General features: G+C 42.8%; 1 protein-coding gene across 1 annotated transcript in view; it reads right to left on the bottom strand.

Annotated features, from left to right (window-relative positions):
- LOC132404844 (interleukin-6 receptor subunit beta-like) overlaps positions 1–22120 on the bottom strand; it is a 150469-nt gene that overhangs the window by 1283 nt on the left and 127066 nt on the right. The window contains exon 11 of the mRNA XM_059989395.1: positions 2459–2550. Within this exon, the coding sequence (XP_059845378.1) occupies positions 2459–2550 (92 nt within the window). The remainder of the gene's footprint in view (positions 1–2458; positions 2551–22120) is intronic.

The raw sequence follows: 22120 nt of genomic DNA, 5'->3' as shown, positions 1-22120 counted from the left end.
CCGTATTGTTGCAAAATCCATCGGTCTCATTGGTGTCGGGTGAGAAAGCATGCCTGCTCTGCTGGATGCTGTTCCAGGCCCAATAACACGGTCAGATCTTAACTGCTTTCTGAAGTGGCTCAGTAAGCCATTCTCTTCACAGGAGGTTCAGGGATAGTCTAAAATGGTTCCAACTGCTTGTGAACCTGAGTGGATTAGGTGAATTGTGTCCATTTTAGCTGAAAGCTGGACCTATTCCTCCTGATTTTCTTAAGGTCGTGAAGTAATTCTCAGGTATCTGAACATGTCTACAATTGATAATAGTGTTGGATTTAGTATTGTCACATGCATTGAATTGAACTGAATTGACTTCATTTCTTACATCCTTCACATACATGAGTAAAAATCTTTACGCTATGTCTCTGTCTAAATGTGCAATGTGCAATTTATAGTAATTTGGAATAAATAGTATGTACAACAGGACAGTTAATATACCTTAGAACTACAATTGTATCAGCATGAATTAATCAGTCAGATGGCCTGGTGGAAGAAGCTGTCCCAGAGCCTGTTGGTCCTGGCTTTTATGCCGTGGTACTGTTTCCCGGATGATAGCAGCTGGAACAGTTTGTGGTTAGGATGACTCGGGTCCCCAGTGATCCTTCACACCCTTTTATCACATCTGTCTCTGTAAATGTCCTGAATAGGGGGAAGTTCACATCTACAGGAGAGCTGGGCTGACCACACCACTCTCTGCAGAGTCCTGCGATTGAGGGAAGTACAGTTCTCATACCAGGCAGTGATGCAGCCAGTCAGGATGCTCTCAATTGTGCCCCTATAGAAAGTCCTTAGGAGCTGGGGACCCATACCAAACTTTCTGAACCATCTGAAGAGAAAGAGGTGCTGTTGTGCCTTTTTCATCACACAGTGGGTATGTACAGACTACGTGAGATCCTCAGTGAAGTGAACTTAAAGCTGTTCACCCTCTCAACCCCAGATCCATTGATGTCAATAGGGGTTAGTCTGTCTCCATTCCTCCTGTAGTCCACAACTCCTTTGTTTTTGTGACATTGAGGGAGAGGTTGTTTTCTGTGTCAGGGTGATGACTTCTCTGTAGGCTGCCTCATTATTATTTGAGATTAGGCCAATCAATGTAGTATCATCAGCAAATTTAATTAGCAGGTTGGAGCTGTGGGTGGCAACACAGTCATATGTATACAGAGAGTAAAGGAGGGGGTTTAGGACACAGCCCTGAGGCTACATACAGTGTCAAGTCTTTGAGTGTGTGCCATCCAGTCAGGTCAGGCCATACATAATTACAATGAGGCAGGAAACAGAATGCAGAGTCATAGTGAAAGCAGAATGCAGAATCACTGAGAAAGTGCAGTGGAGGTAAATAAGTACTGCGCAGGCAAGGTGGATTGGGACCTGAGTAGTCTGGTAAGAGTGGGATGAAAGCTGTCCTTGAGCTTGGTGGTTCATGCTCCCAGGTTTTTATATCTCCTGCTCAATGGGAGAGGGCAGAAGAGAGAATTACTGGGGTGGGAGGCATCCTTCATTGGTTGTAAAATTAGCCAGCTCCATCTTGGGCACTAGCCTCTGTGGTATCCAAGACATCTTCAAGGACGGGTGCCTCAGAAAGGCAGTGTCCACTGTTAAAGACTCCATCTCCTGGGACATGCACTCTTTTCATTATTACCTTCAGGAAGGAGGAACAGAAGCCTGAAGACACACACTCAGCAACTCAGGAACAACTTCTCACTATCGGATTTCTAAACGGACATTGAACCCATGTTTTCTGAACCCCACTACTTCTTTTTTATCATTTCTGTTTTTGTACTACTATTTTTTAATTTAACCACATAATATAAATATATGTATACTTACTGTAATTCTTTTTTCTCTATATTTATCATGTATTGCCTTGCACTGTTAACAAATCATGATGCATGCTGGTGATAGTAAAGCAGATTCTGAGTCAGATTATGTCAGCTGCTTTGCTGAAGCAGTGAGAGTGTGGACAGAGTCAATGGAAGGGAGGCTGATTGTTTTTTGTGATTATACTGAGCTGCATTCACAGCTCCCTGCAGTTTCTTGTCCTCTTGGACATGCAGATATTATACCAATCTGTAATAAATCCAGACAGGATACTCTCTCCGGCGCACCTGCAAAACTTGCTAAGAGTCGTCAAGGACATGCAAGATCTCCCTAGTCTTCTATGGACTCAGAAGTGCATAGCATCTACGTGGCTGGATAATGATGAGGTGCAGCTGTCTTCATTATTACAGCAATGCTCTTTCAATCCTGCCAGTTTTCACCCACTGAGCTCATGCCAATGAGATTTTCATCAACTTTCAACTGACCAAAGCACAGCTGACAAACGCCTGGTCCAGAATGGAGTTAAAGGCAGCAGTGTATATCAGGCACTGGTCTTTTGATTTATCCAAATGTAAGACATATTGAGAATACCGCAAGGAAATACCCTCTGATCCGCTTGTGATTTGAAAGCAAACAGTTCTGATCCTTGGTGTTCCTGGCACAGCTCCCTACATCTGGCTGTCCTTCCTTCAAGACCTGAGCAAAGATTGTTAAATGAGAACCAGTTCTGTCAAGCATGCTTCAGGCAATGGATTCCTGCTGTGATAATTTATAACAGGACCATGGAATAATTGTGTTCCACATGGCTTCGGGGTGGTGGGAGGGGGGTGGCAGAGGTATTTTCTAGATGCTATTTGAGAACAATTGATACTTCCCTAAGCAAAACTCAAGCACAGCATTATTAACCAGGCAAGTAAAATCTGACAAGCTGACTGGGTCCTTGCAATACTTGAGCAAATATTATAAAACCCTAGAGACACTGGTTTGAGCAAAACAAATTTGCAGAGCTTTTCACGCATTATTTATAGCCAGTCTGTGGTTTGCATGTTTCCATTTCAGGCAAGAATAAGTAAGATTTGAAGCTGAAGCAGAAGTTAATATTAATATTGTAAAAAATATTAAAAGGAAATCTAGTCGAGCTTGTCAAATTAATGTGAGGCATGGATAATGTAAGAGCCAACAAGAAGATACATTGGACTTTAAACACAGATCAGATAAGGTGAAATGTCCTGTAGGCCATGATTCTGATATGATGTGGGACTCCACTAAATGCCTCTGCATGAGTACTCCTGCCTGCAACTGATGCTCAGCACGCTCCGTGAACCCCCTTGCTCCAAAAGGACCTGCCTGCAAATATCTGCTGGCACTGAGTGGGACTTTGTAAATGGTATGAAATTTATTCGGTGGTTCATGCATCCAGTTGTGTGCTTTTCTTTTGAGCCAACAGAATGAAGCAAGTTAAAGCTATTGTTGTTTAATGAGGAACAACAATAACCGCATTGTTATATAATAGCCTTGATACACAGCAGAGATCCAAACAAAATTTGCTTCAGTCAAGATTGTGACCATTAGAAATATCTGACTTAAGTAACTTCTAGAGCTTTGAACAATGAACGAAGAACACAGAATAGTACTCCACAAGTACACTCTCTTCAGCCTATGTTGTTGAATGAAATGAATTAAGTTAATGACATCTAAATGCTTCTGTCTGTCCTTGGTCCATAACCCATGCACTCTCTGTATATTTGTGTGCCTATGTAGGAGCCCCTTAAATACCTCTATCATATCTGCCTCCACCATCATTGCCGGCCGTGCATTTCAGATACCCATCAATCTCTGCATAAGAAGTTTGCCCTGCACATCTCCTTTGAAATTTTCTCCTCTCACCTTAAATGCATGCATTCTAGTATGAGACATTTTGTCCCTGGGAGGAAGTCACTGCTTGCCCACTTTATCTATGCCTCGCATTATTCCTTCAGGTCTGGCTGATACATGAAGAAGTTTTCAATAAAGACTGCTGGAGAGGACAGTGTTAGAGTGCTTATTTGAGGCTTTAGCTCTTCGAGGCTTCAGCGTGGAGAGGCTTGAGTGAGGGAAGGTAAAATAGCTGCAGATGGGTTTCCCCCCTGTTTTTTATTATTATTTCCTCCTTTATATTTGCACGGTTAGAACTGTAGGGATGCCAGGCAGTATAGTTGAATGTTCCTCTTGAGCGATGTGGGGGGGCAGGGAGACCTCCAGTATCCCTGACGACTTCAACTTCCCGACGAAGGGTCTCGGCCCGAAACGTTGACTGCTCGTTTCCACGGATGCTGCCCGACCTGCTGAGTTCCTCCAGCGTGTTGTACATGTGACTTCAACTTCATCCTGCTGCAGCATCCGTAGTAAGGAATTGGAGGTGGAACTGGACGAACTCCAGATCATTCCGGAGGCTGAAGGGGTGATAAAATAGGACATATAGAGAGGTAGTTACACCCCAAGTTACGGGACACAGGAGACTGGGTGACAGTCGGGAAGGGAAAGGGAGTTAAATATTTAGTGCAGAGTACCCCTGTCACTGTCCCCCTCAACAACAGATACAGATGGGGGGTGCGGGATAACCTAGCAGAGAAAGCCACAGCGGTCAGGTCTCTGGTGCCGAGTCAGACTCTGTGACTCAAAAGGGGAGGGGGAAGAAAAGGCGAGCTGTGGTGATGGGGATTTGTTAATTGAGGTTTTGTGAGCAGAGACAAATTTCCTGGATGGTATGTGGCCTCCCGGGTGTCAGGGTCCTGGATATCTCAGATCGAGTCCTCAACATTCTTAAGTGGGAGGGCAAACACCCAGAGGTTGTGGTTCATGTGGGTACCAATGACATAGGTAGGAAGAGTGACGTGGTTCTGTAAAGTGAGTTCAGGGTGCTAAGTTAAAGGACAGGACTTCCAGGGTTGTGATCTCAGGATTGCTACCCATGCCACATGCTAGTGAGGCCAGAAGTAGGAAGATCATACAGTTTAATATGTGGCTAAGGAGTTGGTGTAGGAGGAAGGGGTTAGATTTTTGGATCACTGGGCTCTCTTCCAGGTGTACAGAAGAGGCAGTTTGCACCCGATCTGGGGTTTGCTAGTGCTGCACAGAGAGGGCAGGGGTTAAACTAGATTTGCAGGGCAGTGGGGACCAGAGCGCAAGATGAGATGGTGGATTGGCTGTGGAGACAAATGCTGTTAAGAATTCAGACAAAGTCAGGAATCAAAAGGTTGAGCATGGGCAACTAGTGTTCTGAATTGCTTATATTTCAATGCAAGTAGTATAATAGATTACCTCAGGGCATTGATCAACACATGGAATTATGATATTGTAGCCATTAGTGAGACTTGGTTGCAGGAGGGAGAGGACTGTCAGCTCAATATTCTGGGGTTCCATTGTATTAGATGCAACAGAGCAGGAGGGATTAAAGTATGAGGGATGATGTTACAAGTCGGGGAAAATGTCATGGCAGTGCTCAGTCAGGTCACTCATTTAACGAGGCTTCATGGGTGGAACCAAGGAACAAGAAAGGTATGACCATGTTAATATTATAGGTCACCCAACAATTCACTGGATTTAGAGGAACAAATTTGAAGAGATCACAGACTTGCAAGAAATAGAAGATTGTAATATTAGGTAATTTTTACTTTCCATGTATTGACTGGGACCACCAGTCTGTGTTAGGACTAGATGGGATTAAAGTTAGCAAATGCCATCAGGAAAGTTTCCTTTGTCAATACATAGAAGTTCCAACAAGAGAGTATGCAATACTTGATCTGCTGTTAGGGAATGAGACAGGGCAAGTGACAGAAGTTTGTGTACCCATGTTAGGCTGCTGTTCATTGACTATAGCTCAGCATTTAACACCATCATTCCTACAATTCTGATTGAGAAGCTACAGAACCTGGGCTCTGTACCTCCTTCTGCAATTGGATCCTTGTCTGCCTATCTGGAAGAGCATAATCTGTGCAGATTGGTAATAATATCTCCTCCTCACTGACAATAAACCCTGATGCACCTCAGGGATGTGTGCTTAGTTCACTGTTCTACTCTGTCTACACCCATGACCCTAGGTATAGTTCAAATGCCGTCTATAAGTGTGCTGATGGCAGAATTGTTGGCAGAATCTCAGATGGAGAAGAGCAAGATATACCAGCTGGTTGAGTGGTGTTACAGCAACAACCTTGCACTCAATGTCAGTAAGACCAAAGAGCTGATTGTGGACTTCAGAAAGGGTAGGATGAGGGAACATGAACCAATCATCACAGAGGGACCTGTTCTTATGAAGTTTCTTGGCCTGAAAAGTCAACTGATTACTCTTCACTACAGATGCAGCCTGGCCTGCTGAGTACCTCCACCATTGCAGAGGACAAAGCTGGTCCTCTGGAAGATCAGAATGGTAGTCTACATGTGGAGACCTTAAATGTTTCTTTTGCATCTGTATTTACACTGGAGATGGACACAAAATCTATAGAAGTGAGGCAAAGCAGCAATGAGGTCATGGTCCTATGCAGATTACAGATTAGGACTTGTTAGTTGTCTTGACGCAAATTAGGGTGGAGAAATTCCCAGGGCCCGATTAGATGTTCCCTCAAACCCTATGGGAGGCAAATTGCAGGGGTCCTAGCAGAAATATTTAAATCACCCTTAGCAACAGGTGAGGTACCTGAGGATTGGGAGATAACTAATGTTATTCTGCTGTTCAAGAAATGCTCTAAAAATAAACCAGGGAATTATAAGCTGGTGAGTCTGACATCAGCAGTGGGAAAGTTATTGGAAGGTATTCTAATGGATAAGTGAGTATTTGGATAGACATGTTCTGATTAGGGATAGGCCGCTTGGCTTTGTGTGAAGTAGGTCATGTCTAACCAATTTTATTAAGTTTTTTGAGGATGTTACCTGGAAAGTTGATGAAGTGCAAGGCAAAGGATTTTGTGTACATGGACTTCAGCAAGACTTTTGACAAGGTTCTGCATGGAAGAGTGGTCAAGAAGGTTCAGTCGCTCAGCATTCAATATGAGGTAGTAAATTGGATTAGACATTGGCTTTGTGGGAGAATCCAGAAGTGGTTGTAGATGGTAAACTCTCTGAATGGAAGCCTGTGACTAGTGGAGAGCCGCAGGGATCAATGCTAGGTGCATTGTTGTTTGTCACCCATATCAACTATCTGGATGATAATATGGTTAACTGAATCAGTAAATTTCATGGTTTTGTGGACAGCAAGGAAGGCTATAAGAACTTGCTGTGGGATCTGGTCTAGGCAGAAGAATGGGCTGAAAAATCCACGTAGAATTTAAAGCAGACAAGTTCAAAGTGTTGCCCTCCAGAAAGACGTACAAGGCAGATCTTACACAAAAAATGGTAGGGCACCGAGGAATCTAGTAGAACAAAGTGATCCAGGAATACAGCTCCATATTTCATTGAAAGTGGCGTCACAGGTGGATAAGATCGTAAAGAACGCTTTTGGGACATTGGCTTTCATAAATCGTGGTACTGAGTAAGTTGTAAAAGATGTTGGTGAGGCCTAATTTGGAGTATTGTTTATAATTTTGGTCACCTACTTATTGGAATGATGTAGATAAGGTTGAAAGAGTATAGAAAAAATTTTCAAGGCTTTTGCTGGACTGGAGGCGCTGAGTTATAAAGAAAGACTGAATAAGTTAGGAATTTATTCATTGGACCATAGAAGACTGAGGGGAGATTTGATAGAGGTATACAAAATTTTAAATGGTATAGATCAGGTAAATGCAAGCATGCTTTTTCGATTGAGGTTGGGTAGGACGAAAATCAGAGGTCATGGGTTAAGGGTGAAAGGTGAGAAGTTCAAAGGGAATATGAGGGGCAATTTCTTCATTCAGCGGATCGTGAGAGTGTGGAAGGAGCTGCCAGTGGAAGTGGTCCATGTGAATTCAATTTCAATGTTTGGATGGGTACATAGATGGTAGGGGTATGGAGGGCTATTGCCCAGGTGCAGCTCAATGGGAGTAGGCAGTTTAAATGGTTCAACACAGACTAGATGGGTGAACGGCCTGTAGTGCTATAAAAGTGAGTTTTGTGAGTTAATCAATCAAAGGCAAACGAGGCACAGAAAGCAATGACAGTGGGGACGATAAATATCTAAACATGCACTGCAACTCTTCCTAACCTACAATTGCCAGGAACATTCATATTTAGATACAAGGACAAGAGGCTTGATTTTAAATGGCACTAATGGGGAGCAGTAGCCTCAAAATGAAATGGGTAGCCTTACTCATCTACCAGCAAAGTCTTTAAAAAGGACTACCTTCTGGCTATGTCCAAGGTATCTGCTGGTTCAAGTCCTAAGCTCCTTTCCCCATGAAAGTGTTAAAACCCCATTTGAGATTTTAGGATGGAAACAGAAGCTATGTGGTTCCATTGTGGTCAGTGGATATGCATTATAAAAAGCTGCTAATTCCTTATTGGCTGCCGGCATGCAGTGCTGAGAGGCGCTGCAACTAACAGGCAAGCCAAATGTGCTCTACAAGTAGCTGGTGAGATTTATCACTTAAAATTTCCTGACTCAGTTCACCCTTCAGGAGGCCAAAGTCTGTAGCACTTCTGAGAAATTAAAAGGCATTTAATAGGAACAGAGATATAGGATTGACCTGCAGTAAATTGATTTACTGCCATGGTGTTAGTCCATAATAATACTGAGAAGTGTTTACCCATCTGTGCATTCATCAACAGACTTTCAACACTGTTTTGACAGAAAACATCACTTTATCAAATGGAACAAAGGTAATAATTAACTATTCCAGCCAGAAACCAGTTCTTCAGCTAAACTCTGCAATCATTATTTGCTGTTTCCACATCTGAGGTTTGTATGAGCTAACAGGATATAGTTGGTTGCTGAGAATAAGAGCACAGAAAATTCTGGAAAACTCGTTATGACTCAAACCACCAACCACTGAAACATATTTCCCAAAGGAACTTCTGCATTGCTTCATTCTCAGCCAATATCTGTGTTATTTTCTCAGAATAATCTTCATCAAGTTTGTGTGAAAAAAAAACTAAGTAATCTATTTCTGACATCTCTCTCCTCTTTCGTGATTTCTCTGTCTCCATCTCTGGAGACTATCTATCTACTGATGTTTTTTATAAACCCACGGACTCTCACAGCTATCTGGACTATATCTCTTCCCACCTAATCACTTGTGAAAATGCCATCCCTTTTCTCAGTTCCTCTGTCTCCACCGCATCTGCTCTCAGGATAAGGCTTTTCATTCCAAAACAACTGAGATATCCTCCTTCTTCAAAAAAAGTGGCTTCCCTTCCTCCACCATCAACACTGCCCTTGCCCGCATCTCTTCCATTTCACGCACTTCTACCCTCACCCCCATCATCACACCAGGTATAGGATTCCTCTTGTCCTCACCTACTACTCCACAAGCCACTGGATCCAGCACCTAATTCTCTGTAACTTCTGCCATCTCTTATGGATATCCCACCACCAAGCACATCTTCGCTCCCCCTCCCCCACTTTCCACTTTCTGCAGGGATCACTCTCTATGTGACTCCTTGTTCACTGATCTCCCTCCTGGCACTTATGTTTGCAAGCAGAACAAGTGCCACACCTGCCCCTACACCCACTCCCTCACTACCTTTCATGACCTCAAACTGTCCTTCCAGGTGAGGTGACATTTCCCATGTAAGTCTTTTGGGGTCACATCCTGTATCCTGTGGGGCCTCCTGTATATCGGTGAGACCCAATGTAGATTGGGAGACAACCTCGTTGAGCACCTATACCCTGTCCGCCAGAAGAGGCAGGATCTCCCAGTGGTCTCCCACTTAAATTTCACTTCCTATTTCCTTTCCGTCATGTCAGTCCATGACCTCCTCTACTGCCAGGATGAGGCCACACTCAAGTTGGAAAGCAACACTTTATATTCCGTCTGGGTAGCCTCCAACCTGATGTCTTGAGCATCAATTTCTCGAACTTCCAGTAATTGCCTCTGCTTCACTTTTCCCCATCCATATTTGCCTCCTACCTGCCCATCGCCTCCCTCTGATTCCCCTCCCTTTCTTCCATAGCCTTCTGTCCTCTCCTATCAGATTCCTCCTTCTCCAGCCCTTTATCTCTTTCACCAATCAACTTCTCAGCTCTTTACTTCACCACTCCTCCCAATTTCACCTATCACCTGCCACCTTGTACTTCTTCCTCCCCTTCCCCCACCTTCCTATTCTGACTTCCCCCCTTCCTTTCCAGCCCTGAAAAAGGGCTTCAGCCCAAAACGTCAATTGTACATTTTTCCACAGATGCTGCCTGGTCTGCTGAGTTCCTCCAGCATTTTGTCTGTGTTGCTTTGGATTTTCAGTATCTGTAGATTTTCTCCTGTTAGTGAACTATTATTTGCGATAAAACAGCAATAGCTTATTCAGCCGATTGTTTGTGCATCAATTTCACTCTCTATAATTTAGTTTTGAGATGTGGACATCACTAGCAAATCTGCCAATTTGCTGCTCATTTTAAAGTGTGCTTGTGGAGATGGGAGTGAAGCATTTGTCATTGCTGCCCCTGTAGAGTTACCCCTACAGCAGCCACAGGCCCTGCATACACCATCCCCATGCCGACCAGTAAATTCATCTCTGCTGTTAAGGGGCAACTTTCAGAATTTTGACCTGTTGTCACTGAAGGGTATCTTTCATCTCTTCTAATAACTTTTCATTTCATAAATCCATAATATTCCTCTTAATCAAGCAACATTTTAATTCATCGCTTCAAAATCTTTATATACCAGATTCTATGTTCTAAGACATCCTATCTAATTGCAAACCAATCTTTCTATTCAGCAGTCCCTATGTTTCTGTTCTTGAGAACTGTTCGTAACGTGGACAGCTGGAAATTAACCAAAGAACTGTGACAGGAGAAAGAGCAAACATGGAAGAATGGTTTGGACTCACTCAGTGTGTGAGTAAGTGTGTCCCGGCTCTGCTTGGCTTGATCCAGCCCCTGATTGTGGTGGTTGGGATTTTGGGAGTGGGTGGTGGTGCAAGGAGAGGGAAGGCATATGGAAATGTCCCATTCCAACTCGGCAGAAGATGACTGCAGCTCCACAGTAGCTGGCAAGTCTATCGCCATCCATCCTGATGGTCTCCCAAATGCACAGACCATCCAGAGGTCAGGTAGTTGTACCCTGGGGAGGACTTTTTCCCACAAGCTTGCTTTTACACAGGGCCTTTGATCACCTCTGCCCAAGAGCATTGCTGCGGGTGTCTCACAGTGCATGGGCCTAAGATGCCTGCATCAATAATTGATCAGCTGACTTCTCCATCAGCCCATAAGCTGATCCAAAGAAGCTCTTTGCAACTTTGGCAGCATTTAGTTTGAATTATTTCAATATCTAACTAGCTTCTTGGCCATGAAACCAAAGTTCTGATTACCAGCTTGGCAGACAAACACTTCACACAAAAAGCTGCCACCATTCTCTTTAGTTATGATGCATTTTAGAGTTTATTAAGAATACTTAGACAGAAGACCAACACTTCTATTTGCATAATATCAGCAAATTGTAGTCTAGTACCTTTTGAATGATTTAGTCTTATGCTTACTCAGAAAAGCATGAATGACCTGAATGATCAGCTCTGTTTCTCTCTCTACAAAGGCTGCTTGACCTGCTGAGCAGAAAAATACCATGTGACTCCCCAAATCCTGACTGAAAGCTTTTCTAGCTTTATAACTGTAAACCTCTGCAAAAATATTTTTGACAGTATTGGTTGGGTTTAAAACCCTTTAGAATTCACAGAGTTGTTGGAGACCGAACACTTGGCTCTGCCTGCATTGATTTACTTCATTAGCCACTGGATTTCACAGGAAACAGATGGGAATGCCACTGGAATTACCATTGAAGCTGGTGCAAGAGTGACAACAGCAGGGAGCATGAGAGCACAAACCTGTAGAGGCTCACTAAATGGATTTAAAAAATACCCAAGTAGGTGTGTGTTTTGCAACAGGATATTGAACTTCCACGTCAGATGAACAGCATGTACAAAAGACAGGCACGCACAAACCCTTATCACTATTGCAGCAAGAATTGAAACCAAACAACACCCTGTGATCTGCTTGAGGTTGTGAAAGCTATGTTGGCCTTTGACTTTTGTCTTGCAGACACATTTTACTTGCAAAAAGTTGTGGTTTTCTGGCGATGTAACAATTAAGCAGATTATAGATGCTGTTTTTGTAATCAGAAAACAACATATCATCTTTGTGGCTGAGATCGGGGATTGCATTTGTGTGCAGTGGATTCTTAGAATAAAGCTGGAATCTCACATATCTGGGTCCCACCCAAACTTGCAGCTCTGGCCGGGCACATACAACAATTTCTAACCTCTGATCTTCAAATCCTTCTCAGTACAAATTTTTAACTGCTTATATTTTTGCTAAAATTTTGATATGAGAAATAAGCTCGAATTTACCATTCAGTTCTTTGGTCCTCTGGTATCTGTGGTAGCTATTTCATTTTTAGTGGCTGCAAGAGATATTATTCAGATAGGGTGGAGGAACAATAGGATATCTTTTAAGACAGCCATTTCAAAAAGAACAGCAAGATATCCTGATTACCCATAATTTTACATTCAGTAATTAAACATATCCTCACAATTATTTATAATACATTGCCTCACTTTTAAAACATCTACAATTTACACACTTATACTAGAATCTGAACCTGAATCAGAATCAGAATTAATATCACCGGCGTATGTTGTGATATTTGTTTAACTTTGTGGCAGCAGTTCAATGCAATACATGATAATATAGGAAAAAATCTGAATATACAGTGCTGATAAAATATATTCACCCTCCCCCTTGGAAATTGTCATGATTTATTGTTTTACAACATTGAATCAAAGAGGATTTAATTTGGCTTTTTTTGACACTGATTAACAGAAAAGACCCTTTCATTTCAAAGTGAAAACAGATTTCTACAAATTGGTCTAAATGTATTGCAATTATTAAAATTAAAATGATTTATAACATAATTACTCAATTCATTCAAGTCAGTATTTAGTAGATGGACCTTCGGTAGCAATTACAGCCTTAAGTTCTGTGTGGATAGGTCTCTATCAGCTTTGAAAAGATCTATTAAGCAAAATAATTATTTTCCCTTTTTTAATAATTTTCTCCATGATTTCCACCAACACTGTGACACCAGACACATCTTCCTCTTCACTCAGTTTTCAGCATTTGAAAGAGATCATTCCCTCTGCAGCTCTCTATTTGTTCTTTTGTCCCTATAAAACTCATTCCCCGTCTCATAGCATTTTCCTGTGTCACTGCAGGAGATGCAACATCTGATCTTTTCTCTCCTGTCTTCCCATGATTGATGTGCTTCAGGTTATCTTTTCAACCTCAGCAATTACACTTTTTCAGGCTTAAGATTAAACACTAGCTTTATTTGTCACCTGTACATTGAAACATCAAAATATATAGTGACGTGCATCGTTTTGAATCGACAGTCAATGCAGTCTGAGGATCGTGCTGGGCGCAGTGTGCAAGTGTCACCACGCTTCTGGCACCAACACAGCATGCCCACAGCTCGCCGACCCTATCCCTAAATGTACGTCTCTGGAATGTGGGAGAAAACCGAAGCATCCAGAGGAAACCCACATGGTCACAGGGAGAATGTACAAACTCCTAACAGACGGTGGCAGGAAATGTAACCTGATCGGTGATTGCTAGCTTTGCAAAGCGATCACCTTAACTGCTATGTTACTGCACTGCCCAGAGAGACTACTTTGAGCTACTAATCACTGGTTATTTTCATTCTCTATCCAATGGCCACTCTTTATCCCTTGGCTTTTACACTGTTCCAGTATAGCAAATTGACTGGTCCAATAACCGTACGTCATGTCCTGACCTGGTACGCTACAGCTCACAGGATTGAATATTTAATTCAATAATTTCAGATTACCTATTTTTATTTTACCAGACCTGGGCAGAGTTGAATATTTCCTACAATTTCTTTAATTTCAGGTTTCCAGTAAGGGCAATGTTCTTATCTCACAGTTGCAGCATTGATTTTTTTTCTCTTTCCTCCATCCTGACTCAACTGCTTCCATTAACATCCTCCAATCAATCATTTGCAATTCGCAGGCCTTCTCCGCCTGCTCTGAGTTGGCAGTACCACCATTCTCAGTCTCGTTTGGTCTGCACCCTACTACAGAATGCCCTTTGTTTCTCTACTACTGCTCTTCTCTGCATCATAAAGCATATTGGTTTCCTAAATTTGACTGTCTTTGCTGAAAAAATTATTAGTCATGAAGTTTAATTCTGTGTCTCTCTTCAGTGCCCTGATCTGACTTGTTGATTATTTCAAGCTTTTGCTCTTTTTATTTCAGTTTTGGAAGCACTTAAAAGCCTTTTCATTTTTTTGTCTTTGTCCATGTTAGGAGCATTTACTATGGCTCCTGTAGTGTTCAAAGAGTAGTTACCGTATATCCAATTCACAATGAAATGCATTGCTTCAAGCCAACCGAGTCCCCTGGATGCACATGGCCTTTATCCTCACAGCATTCTCTCTACTCGACTACCTACTCTATACGTATATTAAATTATTAAATTAAAATAAGAAGTGCAAAAGCAACAATTAAAGGAAGTAGTGATCTAGTGTTCATGGGTTCACTGACCATTAAGAAATTGAGTGACTGAGGGGAAAAGGCTGTTCCTGAAATGCCGAGTGTGCGTGTTCAGGATTCGGTACCTCCTTCCTGATGGTAACAATGAGAAGAGGGCATGTCCTGGGTAATGGCGGTCCTTAGTGATGGATGCTGTCTTTCTGAGGCACTGTCTCAGATAGTCGGAGGCTAATACCCATAATAGAGCTGACTAATTTTATCACTCTCTGCAGCTTCCTTCGATCCTGTGCAGTAGCCACCCTCCCCCCATACAAGACAGCCATGCAGCCAGTCAGACTGCTCTCCATGGTACATCTGTAGAGGTCTTTGAGTGTTTTAGTTGAAAAACCAAATCTCCTCAAACTCCTTATGAAATATAGCCACTGTTTTTGCCTTTTTTTTATAGCTGTATTGATATGCATGGGACACCCAGGAACTTGAAGCTGCTCACTCCCTCCGCTTCTGATCCCTCTATGAGGATTGGTTTGTTTTCCCTCGCCTTACCCTTCCTGAAGTCCACAATCAGTTCTTTGGTCTTACTGATGTTGAGTGCCAGATGGCCAATTAGTTTTAACTATCAAATCAACCTATTATGAAGACAATTGATATATTTGTCTTCTTATTCTACTCAATGGCAAAGATGTATTTGTCTTTCCTGAAGTGTTCACACTAAGTGCTATCAATTCTGGTGAATTGCCTCTTCCTGTAAACTGTATGTCACACATTTGGTCTCAGATCTTCAGTGCTTTCTGTCTATGTCACACATTTGGTCTCAGATCTTCAGTGCTTCCTGTCTATGTCGTTTCCAATAACAGTTACAGTATATTATAGAAACTATCCTGTGATTCAAGTCCTTCTAATCCAGCGCATCATGCTCCTGATTAGGTAGTTGAACTGTGCCCAATCAGTGAGCTGGAGGATGAGTAGAAGTGGTGACTTCACTTAGGTCTGAGGCTGAAGATTAAAACAGGCAGATCTTCGCGGTAGTTTTTGGAGTTGGACAGCGCCCAGTCAGTGAACTGGATTCATTAGAAAGGGTGAATAAAAAGAAGGCAGGGGCAAGTGGAGTAGCCATTCTGTGAGTGGGCCAGTTTTAGAGTGGCTTTGGCTTATCAGGCTTCGGTGAGGTAAGTATCTGGTAAGTTTCTTCTTTTTTACTCTTCATTCCTCATCTGTTACGGCACTGTTACTGCAGTGAGCATGGCACCAGATCTTTGTTTTGTGCTGTATGTGAGATGTGGATATTGTGGAAGACATCCTGCCTCCTGGATAACCACACCTTCAACAGGTGCACTGAGCTGCAGCTCCACAGAGAACATGTGAAAGGACTGGAGATGCTGCTCGATGACCTTTGGGTCATATGGGAGGCTGACGAGGTGATAGATAGGAGCTACAGGGAGGTAGTCACCAGTAGGTCGCAGGAGGCAGATCCTGCCACCTAGTGGTGACTACCTCCCTGTAGTTCCTATCTATCAGCTCCTCAGCCTCCCATATGATCCAGGGTCTGTCAGGAGAAGAAAGGGAAATAAGCAGTCAGTGCAGAGTACCACCATGACTGTTCCCCTCAATAATAAGTGTACCACTTTGGATACTGCTGAGTGGGATGAACTACTAGAGGAGAGCTGAAGCGACTGGGTCTAGTGCTGTGCCTCAGAAGCGAAGAGAGGTGAAGAGGACTGCAGTAATGATAAGAGATTCCACAGTTAGAAGAATAGAGATGACACAAGATAGAGACACTCATTCCCCCCCCCCCCCTCCCCAGTGCCAGGATCAAGGATGTCTCAGCTTGGGTCCATGGTATTCTGAAGGGTGAGGGTGAGCAGCTAGAAGTCTTGGTACATACTGGCACTAATGACCATAAGTAGGAAAGGTGAGGTTGTCCTGAAGAGTGATTTTATGGATCTAGGTAGAAAGCTGAAAAGTAGGGCCTCCAGGGTAGTAATCCCTGGATTGCTGCCTGAGCCACGTGCCAGTGTGGGTAAGAATGGGATGATCTGGCAGAGGAACGTGTGGCTGAGAAACTGGTACAGGGGCAAGGGTTCAGACTTATGCATCATTGGGATGTCTTCTGGGGAAGGTCCTCAAAGTGATGAGTTACACCTGAACCCAAGGGGGACCAATATCCTGGCAGGCAGGTTTGCTAGAGCTGTTTGAGAGGGTTTGAACTACTTTGGGAAGGGTTAATGGGAACTGGAGTGATAGGGTAGCCGGTTTACATACAGAGACGGAGTGCAGTGAGACTGCTAGCAAGGAGAGGCTGATGATAGGACAAAATTGCAGTTAACAGGATGAGTTGCAGTGTAAGAGGGGGGCAAAATTGAAACGGTTGATGAATACAGGACTGAAGGTGTTATATTTAAATGCACACAGTATACGGAGTAAGCAGATGAACTTGTAGCATAGTTATGGATTGGTATGTGGGACATTGTAGGCATTACTGAGTCGTGGCTGAAAGATTACAGCTGGCTGCTTAACACCCAAGGTTACACAATGTCTTGAAAGGACAGGCAGGTAGACAGAGCATTTGGGATGGCTCTGTTGGTAAAAAATGAAATCAGATCATTAGAAAGAGGTGACATGGGATTAGAAAATGTAGAATTTTTGTGGAAAGAATTAAGCAACTGCTAGGGTATAAAGACAGTAATGGGAGATATATACAGAGCTCTGAACAGTCGCAAAGATGCAGTATACAAATTACAACGTGAAATAGAAAACGCATGTCAAAAGGACAATGTTATGATAGTCATGGGGGATTTGAATATGTAATACTCAGGTAGATTGGGAAAATCAAGTTGGTGCTGGATCCCAAGAGGGAGAGTTTGTAGAATGCCTACAAGATGGCTTTTTAGCACAGCTCATGTTTGAGCACACCAGGGGATCTCTATTTTAGATTAGAGAGCTGAAGGTAGAGGAACCCTTTAAGCCAGTGCTCATAATATGATAACATTTACCTTGCAATTTGAGAAGGAAAAGTTAAAGACAGATGTATCAGTACTACAGAGCAGTAAAGAGAATTACAGAGGCATGAGAAAGGAGCTAGCCAAGATTGATTGAAAGGGAACACTAGCAGGGATGATGACAGATTTCTGGGAGCAATTTGGAAAGTACAGGATAGATACATTCAGAAGAAGAAGTATTCTAAAGGCAGGATGATGCAACCATGTCTGACAAGCGAAGCCAAAGACAACAGAAAAGCCAAAGAAAGGGCATATAATCAAGCAAAAACTAGTATTCTGAAGGAGGTGACTGAAGTGATTGTGGAGTCATTAGTAATGATCTTTCAAGAAATGATGGATTCTGGCATGTTCTGGAGGAATGGACAATTTCAAAAGTCGCTCCATTCTTCAAGAAGGGAGAGAAGCAGAAGAAAGGAAATTATAGGCCAGTTACTCAGATCTCAGTAGCTGGGAAGATATTGGAATCAATTTTAATGATATGGTTTCAGGATACTTGGGAGCACATGATAAAATAGGCTGATATCAGAATGATTTCTTTAAGAGAAAATATTTCCTGATAAATCTGTAGAAATTCTTTGAAGAAATAACAGAAAACAGCAGGATAGACAAAGTAGAATCATTGGATGTTGTGTGCTTGGATTTTGACAAGGTGCTACACATGATGCTGCTTAACAAGAGCCCATGTTATTCCAGGAAAGATATTAGCGTGGGCAGAACATTGGCTGATTGGCAGGTGGCAAAGACTGGGAATAAACGGAGCCTGTTTTGGTGGGCTGCTCATGACTATTGGTGTTCTACAGGGGTCTGTGTTAAGACTGCTTCTTTTTACATGATATGTGAATGATTTGGATGACGGAATTGATGGCTTCGTGGTCACAATGGTGGACAATTTGAAGAGAGGTGGAGGGGCAGGTAGATTTGAGGAAGCAGAGAGGCTACAGAAGAACTTAGATGAGGAAAATAGACAAAGAAGTGGCAGATGGACTACAATGACAGGAAGTGTACGGTCATGAACTTTGGTAGAAGAAATAAAAGTGTAGACTATTTTTTAAATGCAGCCAAAATTCAAAAACCTCAGAATAGAGGGCCATCCATTCAGAATGGAGATGAGGATAAGTTTTTAGCCAGAGATTGTTGAATCTGCAGAATTTGTTGCCACAGACAGTTGACCATTGTTGATTGCAGAATACTTCAGGTTTCATCAGTGGAATCAAAAGGGAGTCCATTTCAGCACACATGGCTGAATTGAAGAGATTGCCTGAGGATTGTCTGTCAGTGATGGCCTTACTACTATACTGAGAGATTATTTGGTTTGTTGAATCTTACAAGAAAGCATTAAAAACAGCTCCTAACTAAGGCACAACTTGCATTTAAAAGAGCAGTTGAAATTGCTCTATCAATGGAAACAGCAGCCAGAGATGCAATTGAGTTGCAGACAGAAATGAAAGGAGCATGAACAAAATTGTAGCGTCTAAACTGAAACCAGCTGAACAAATTGTGTTACCATTCTGCCAGGACTTCACATATACCAGTGGATGTGGGCGCAGAGCATCGGGGGTGTGAGTTACCTGAAATTCAGAAGATTCAGTGTTCGCACCATTGGTATTTTAGCCACAGGTGCTGTTCCAATGTGTACATGGCTTCTTGGAGAAGGCCAAGAAAGCTGTCTTTGCAGCACCCTTCATCTGCACTGAAAGATAGAAGGGTGATAGCCAATATAAAAAAGTTAAGGGAAGGAGCATAGAATAGCACCCCATGTTCTGCCTAAGTAGTCTACAACCCAACGGCATAAACACTGAAATCTCCAACTTCTGGAAAACTCCTCTGCCTCCATCCCTTTTCTCTCTGCTCCTGATCTACCCAGTTTGTCCTACATACACCACAGCCTCCACCTTCCTGTTTCTTTCCCTCCTCCACTCACTTGCTCTGTCCATCACCCACAGTCCTCCCATGGATCCATTACCCCATTATTCCCATTTGCCCACTCACCTCTTTCCCTTGCTTCCATGCTTCACCGTCCTCTCCTATTAGATTCCAACATCTTCAGCCCCCTGTCATCTCCCAGCTTCTACTGCTATTTCCCTCTCCACTCCTCCACAGGCTTATCACCCCTCCTGCTCTGGATCCATCTATTCATTTTGAGCTCTTGCTTCATTCCTTCCCTCCAACTTTTTAATACTGGCAATCTCCCTCTATCTTTCAGTCCAAATGAAGGATCTTGACTCACAATGTTGTCCATCCATTTCCCTGCATGGATGCTACCTAACCCATTGAGTTCTCTAGAATCTTTGGAAAAGAGTAAACAGTCAATGTTTCGTGTCTGAAACATCGACTGTTTACTCTTTTCCATAGATGCTGCCTGGCCTGCTGAGTTCCTCCAGCATTTTGTGTGTGTTGCTTGGATTTCCAGCATCTGCAGATTTTCTCTTGTTTGTGCTACTACTACACTGTGAAGTCTCTTCCAGGAATGCTTACCCTAAAGAAGTTTAAATCTTCCGTTCAACAGGAGTTCAATGAAACCCTCTCTCACTTCTCGCCCTCTATGATCTCTGGTATTGTGCAATTTTTTTAAAGCTTCCATTTCTGCTTTTCTGACATCAGAACACTTAATCCTGGCAAAACCATCTTCTTCTTGCATGCTTAATTGCAATTTGGTGAGATACAAGTGTTTGGTCTATGCAAATTAATCTATTTACGTTTCTCAATTCCTTTCTGCAGTTCCTTCTTGGTGTAATTTTCAGCCTCTTCCTCACCCCTTTAAATTACCCGTGTCCTTCCTCTGTCATTCTGATTCACAGATCTGTCTGTGGCCTTGACTCGTGATACCTCTGTGGGTTTAAGAACTAAGTGAGTGTGTGAGTCTGCTCCTTCGACCAGTATACACTCAGTCTCTGCCACTACCATCCAGTACGGCCTACATCAACTGTAATGAAGGGCTTCGAGAGGTTTGATATGGCACAAATAAACCCCTGCCTCAGAGCAAACTTGGATCTGTTTCAATCTACCTCCCAACACAGCAGGTTAATAGCAGACACAATTTTTCTGTCCCTTCATTTTGCTCTGGACCCTCGGAACAACAGGAACACATATGCCAGGCTGTTGTTTATTGACATTCAAATATAAGCTTCCCATCTAAGCTCATCATCAAGGTTCAAGTACTTCCTTCTGCAGCTTGATCTTTGACTTCCTAACAGTAGACGTCAATCAATGAGGATTGGTAACAACACTTCCTTCTCGCTGACCATCTGATGCACCTCAGGGCTACATGCTCAGCCCCCTGCTTTACTCTCTGCACACAGAGTAACTATGCACAGCTGCAGTGCCCTGCACAAATCTTCCAATGACACCACTATTGCGGAACAGATTACAGGTGGCGATGAGGCAGTGTACAGGCATGTGATGGCTACAGGAAATTGAATGGTGCTGCAACAACAATGTCAGGCAAAGTAAAGAACTGATTGTTAGCTTCTTAAAAATTTTGGAGGGCAATAACTTCTTCTGGAAGGCAAAACAGTGCCAGTCTACATTGTGGGATCAGCGGTGGAGAGAGTCAACAGCTTTAAGTATCTGTGTATTAACATATTAGATGACCTTTTCTGGGTGCAGCACATGCAGTGCTATGCAAAACCCTTAGACACCCTAGCAATGTATATGTATCTAAGAGTTATACTGTATATATATTGAGATTTTCATTCCCCAGGATTGATTGAGACACCCTGGAAGGGTGGAATTTTTGAAATGTGTCCAGGAGAGCTTCCTGAATCAGTAAACCAGCGCTCCTGCTTGGGAGGGTGTAATACTGCAGCTCCTCTTCGGCCGTGCGGCAGAGTGGGTAACTGAAGTGGCAGTCAGGGAGCATTTCAGTTCTAGTGACCACAATTCTATTAGTGTTAAGATAAGGATAGAAGAGGGTAGTGCAGGTAAAGGATGCTAAACTGGAGTGGAGCTCAATTTGGGGAAAGTTAGTCAGGATCTAGATTGAGTGAGCTCGCCTGAAGAGAAAGGAATGAATAGCAATGGGAGGCTTTCAAGAGCGTTTATAAAGAGTCTGGTGGCAGCAACTTCCTCTTAAGATGAAGGGCAAAACTGTCAAGTTTAGGGAATCTTGGCTGATGAGAGCCATTCAGGCTCTGGTCAAGAAAGAGAAAGAAGCATATATTGGGTTTAGGAGGTGAATTCCTTGATGACTAAAAAAAAAATTAAGAGAGACTGTGAGATAGATCTGACAGGTAAAATCCCAAGAGGTTCTACAGCTACATTCAGTGACCACTTTATTAGCAACAATTGCACATCCGCTCGTTAATCTTCCATGTGGTGGTGTGTTGGGGCAATGACATCAACATGAGTGATGCCAACAGGCCCAATAAATTGATCAGAAAGACTGGCTCTGTTATAGGAGTCAAAATGAACACACTGGAGACTGTGGTAGAACAAAGGACCCAACAGAAAATTCTGGCAATTCTGGACAATGTTTCTCACCTTCTGCATGCCACCCTGGCTGAACAGAGGAGCACTTTTACTATTAGACTAAGACAACCATGCTGCTCCAAAGAATGCTATAGGAGGTCATTCTTACCCTCGGCCATTAGGCTCTATGAGTCAACCCAAAGCCAGGGAACAGATGACACTCTCCTGTTAGACTGTTTGAGGTAACATATTTAAAATTCGTT

Source organism: Hypanus sabinus, chromosome 14, assembly GCF_030144855.1.
Source record: "Hypanus sabinus isolate sHypSab1 chromosome 14, sHypSab1.hap1, whole genome shotgun sequence".
In the NCBI taxonomy this organism is placed as follows: Eukaryota; Metazoa; Chordata; class Chondrichthyes; order Myliobatiformes; family Dasyatidae; genus Hypanus; species Hypanus sabinus.
The sequence above is the reverse complement of the archived record's forward strand: the minus strand, read 5'-3'. Positions and strand labels throughout refer to the sequence as shown.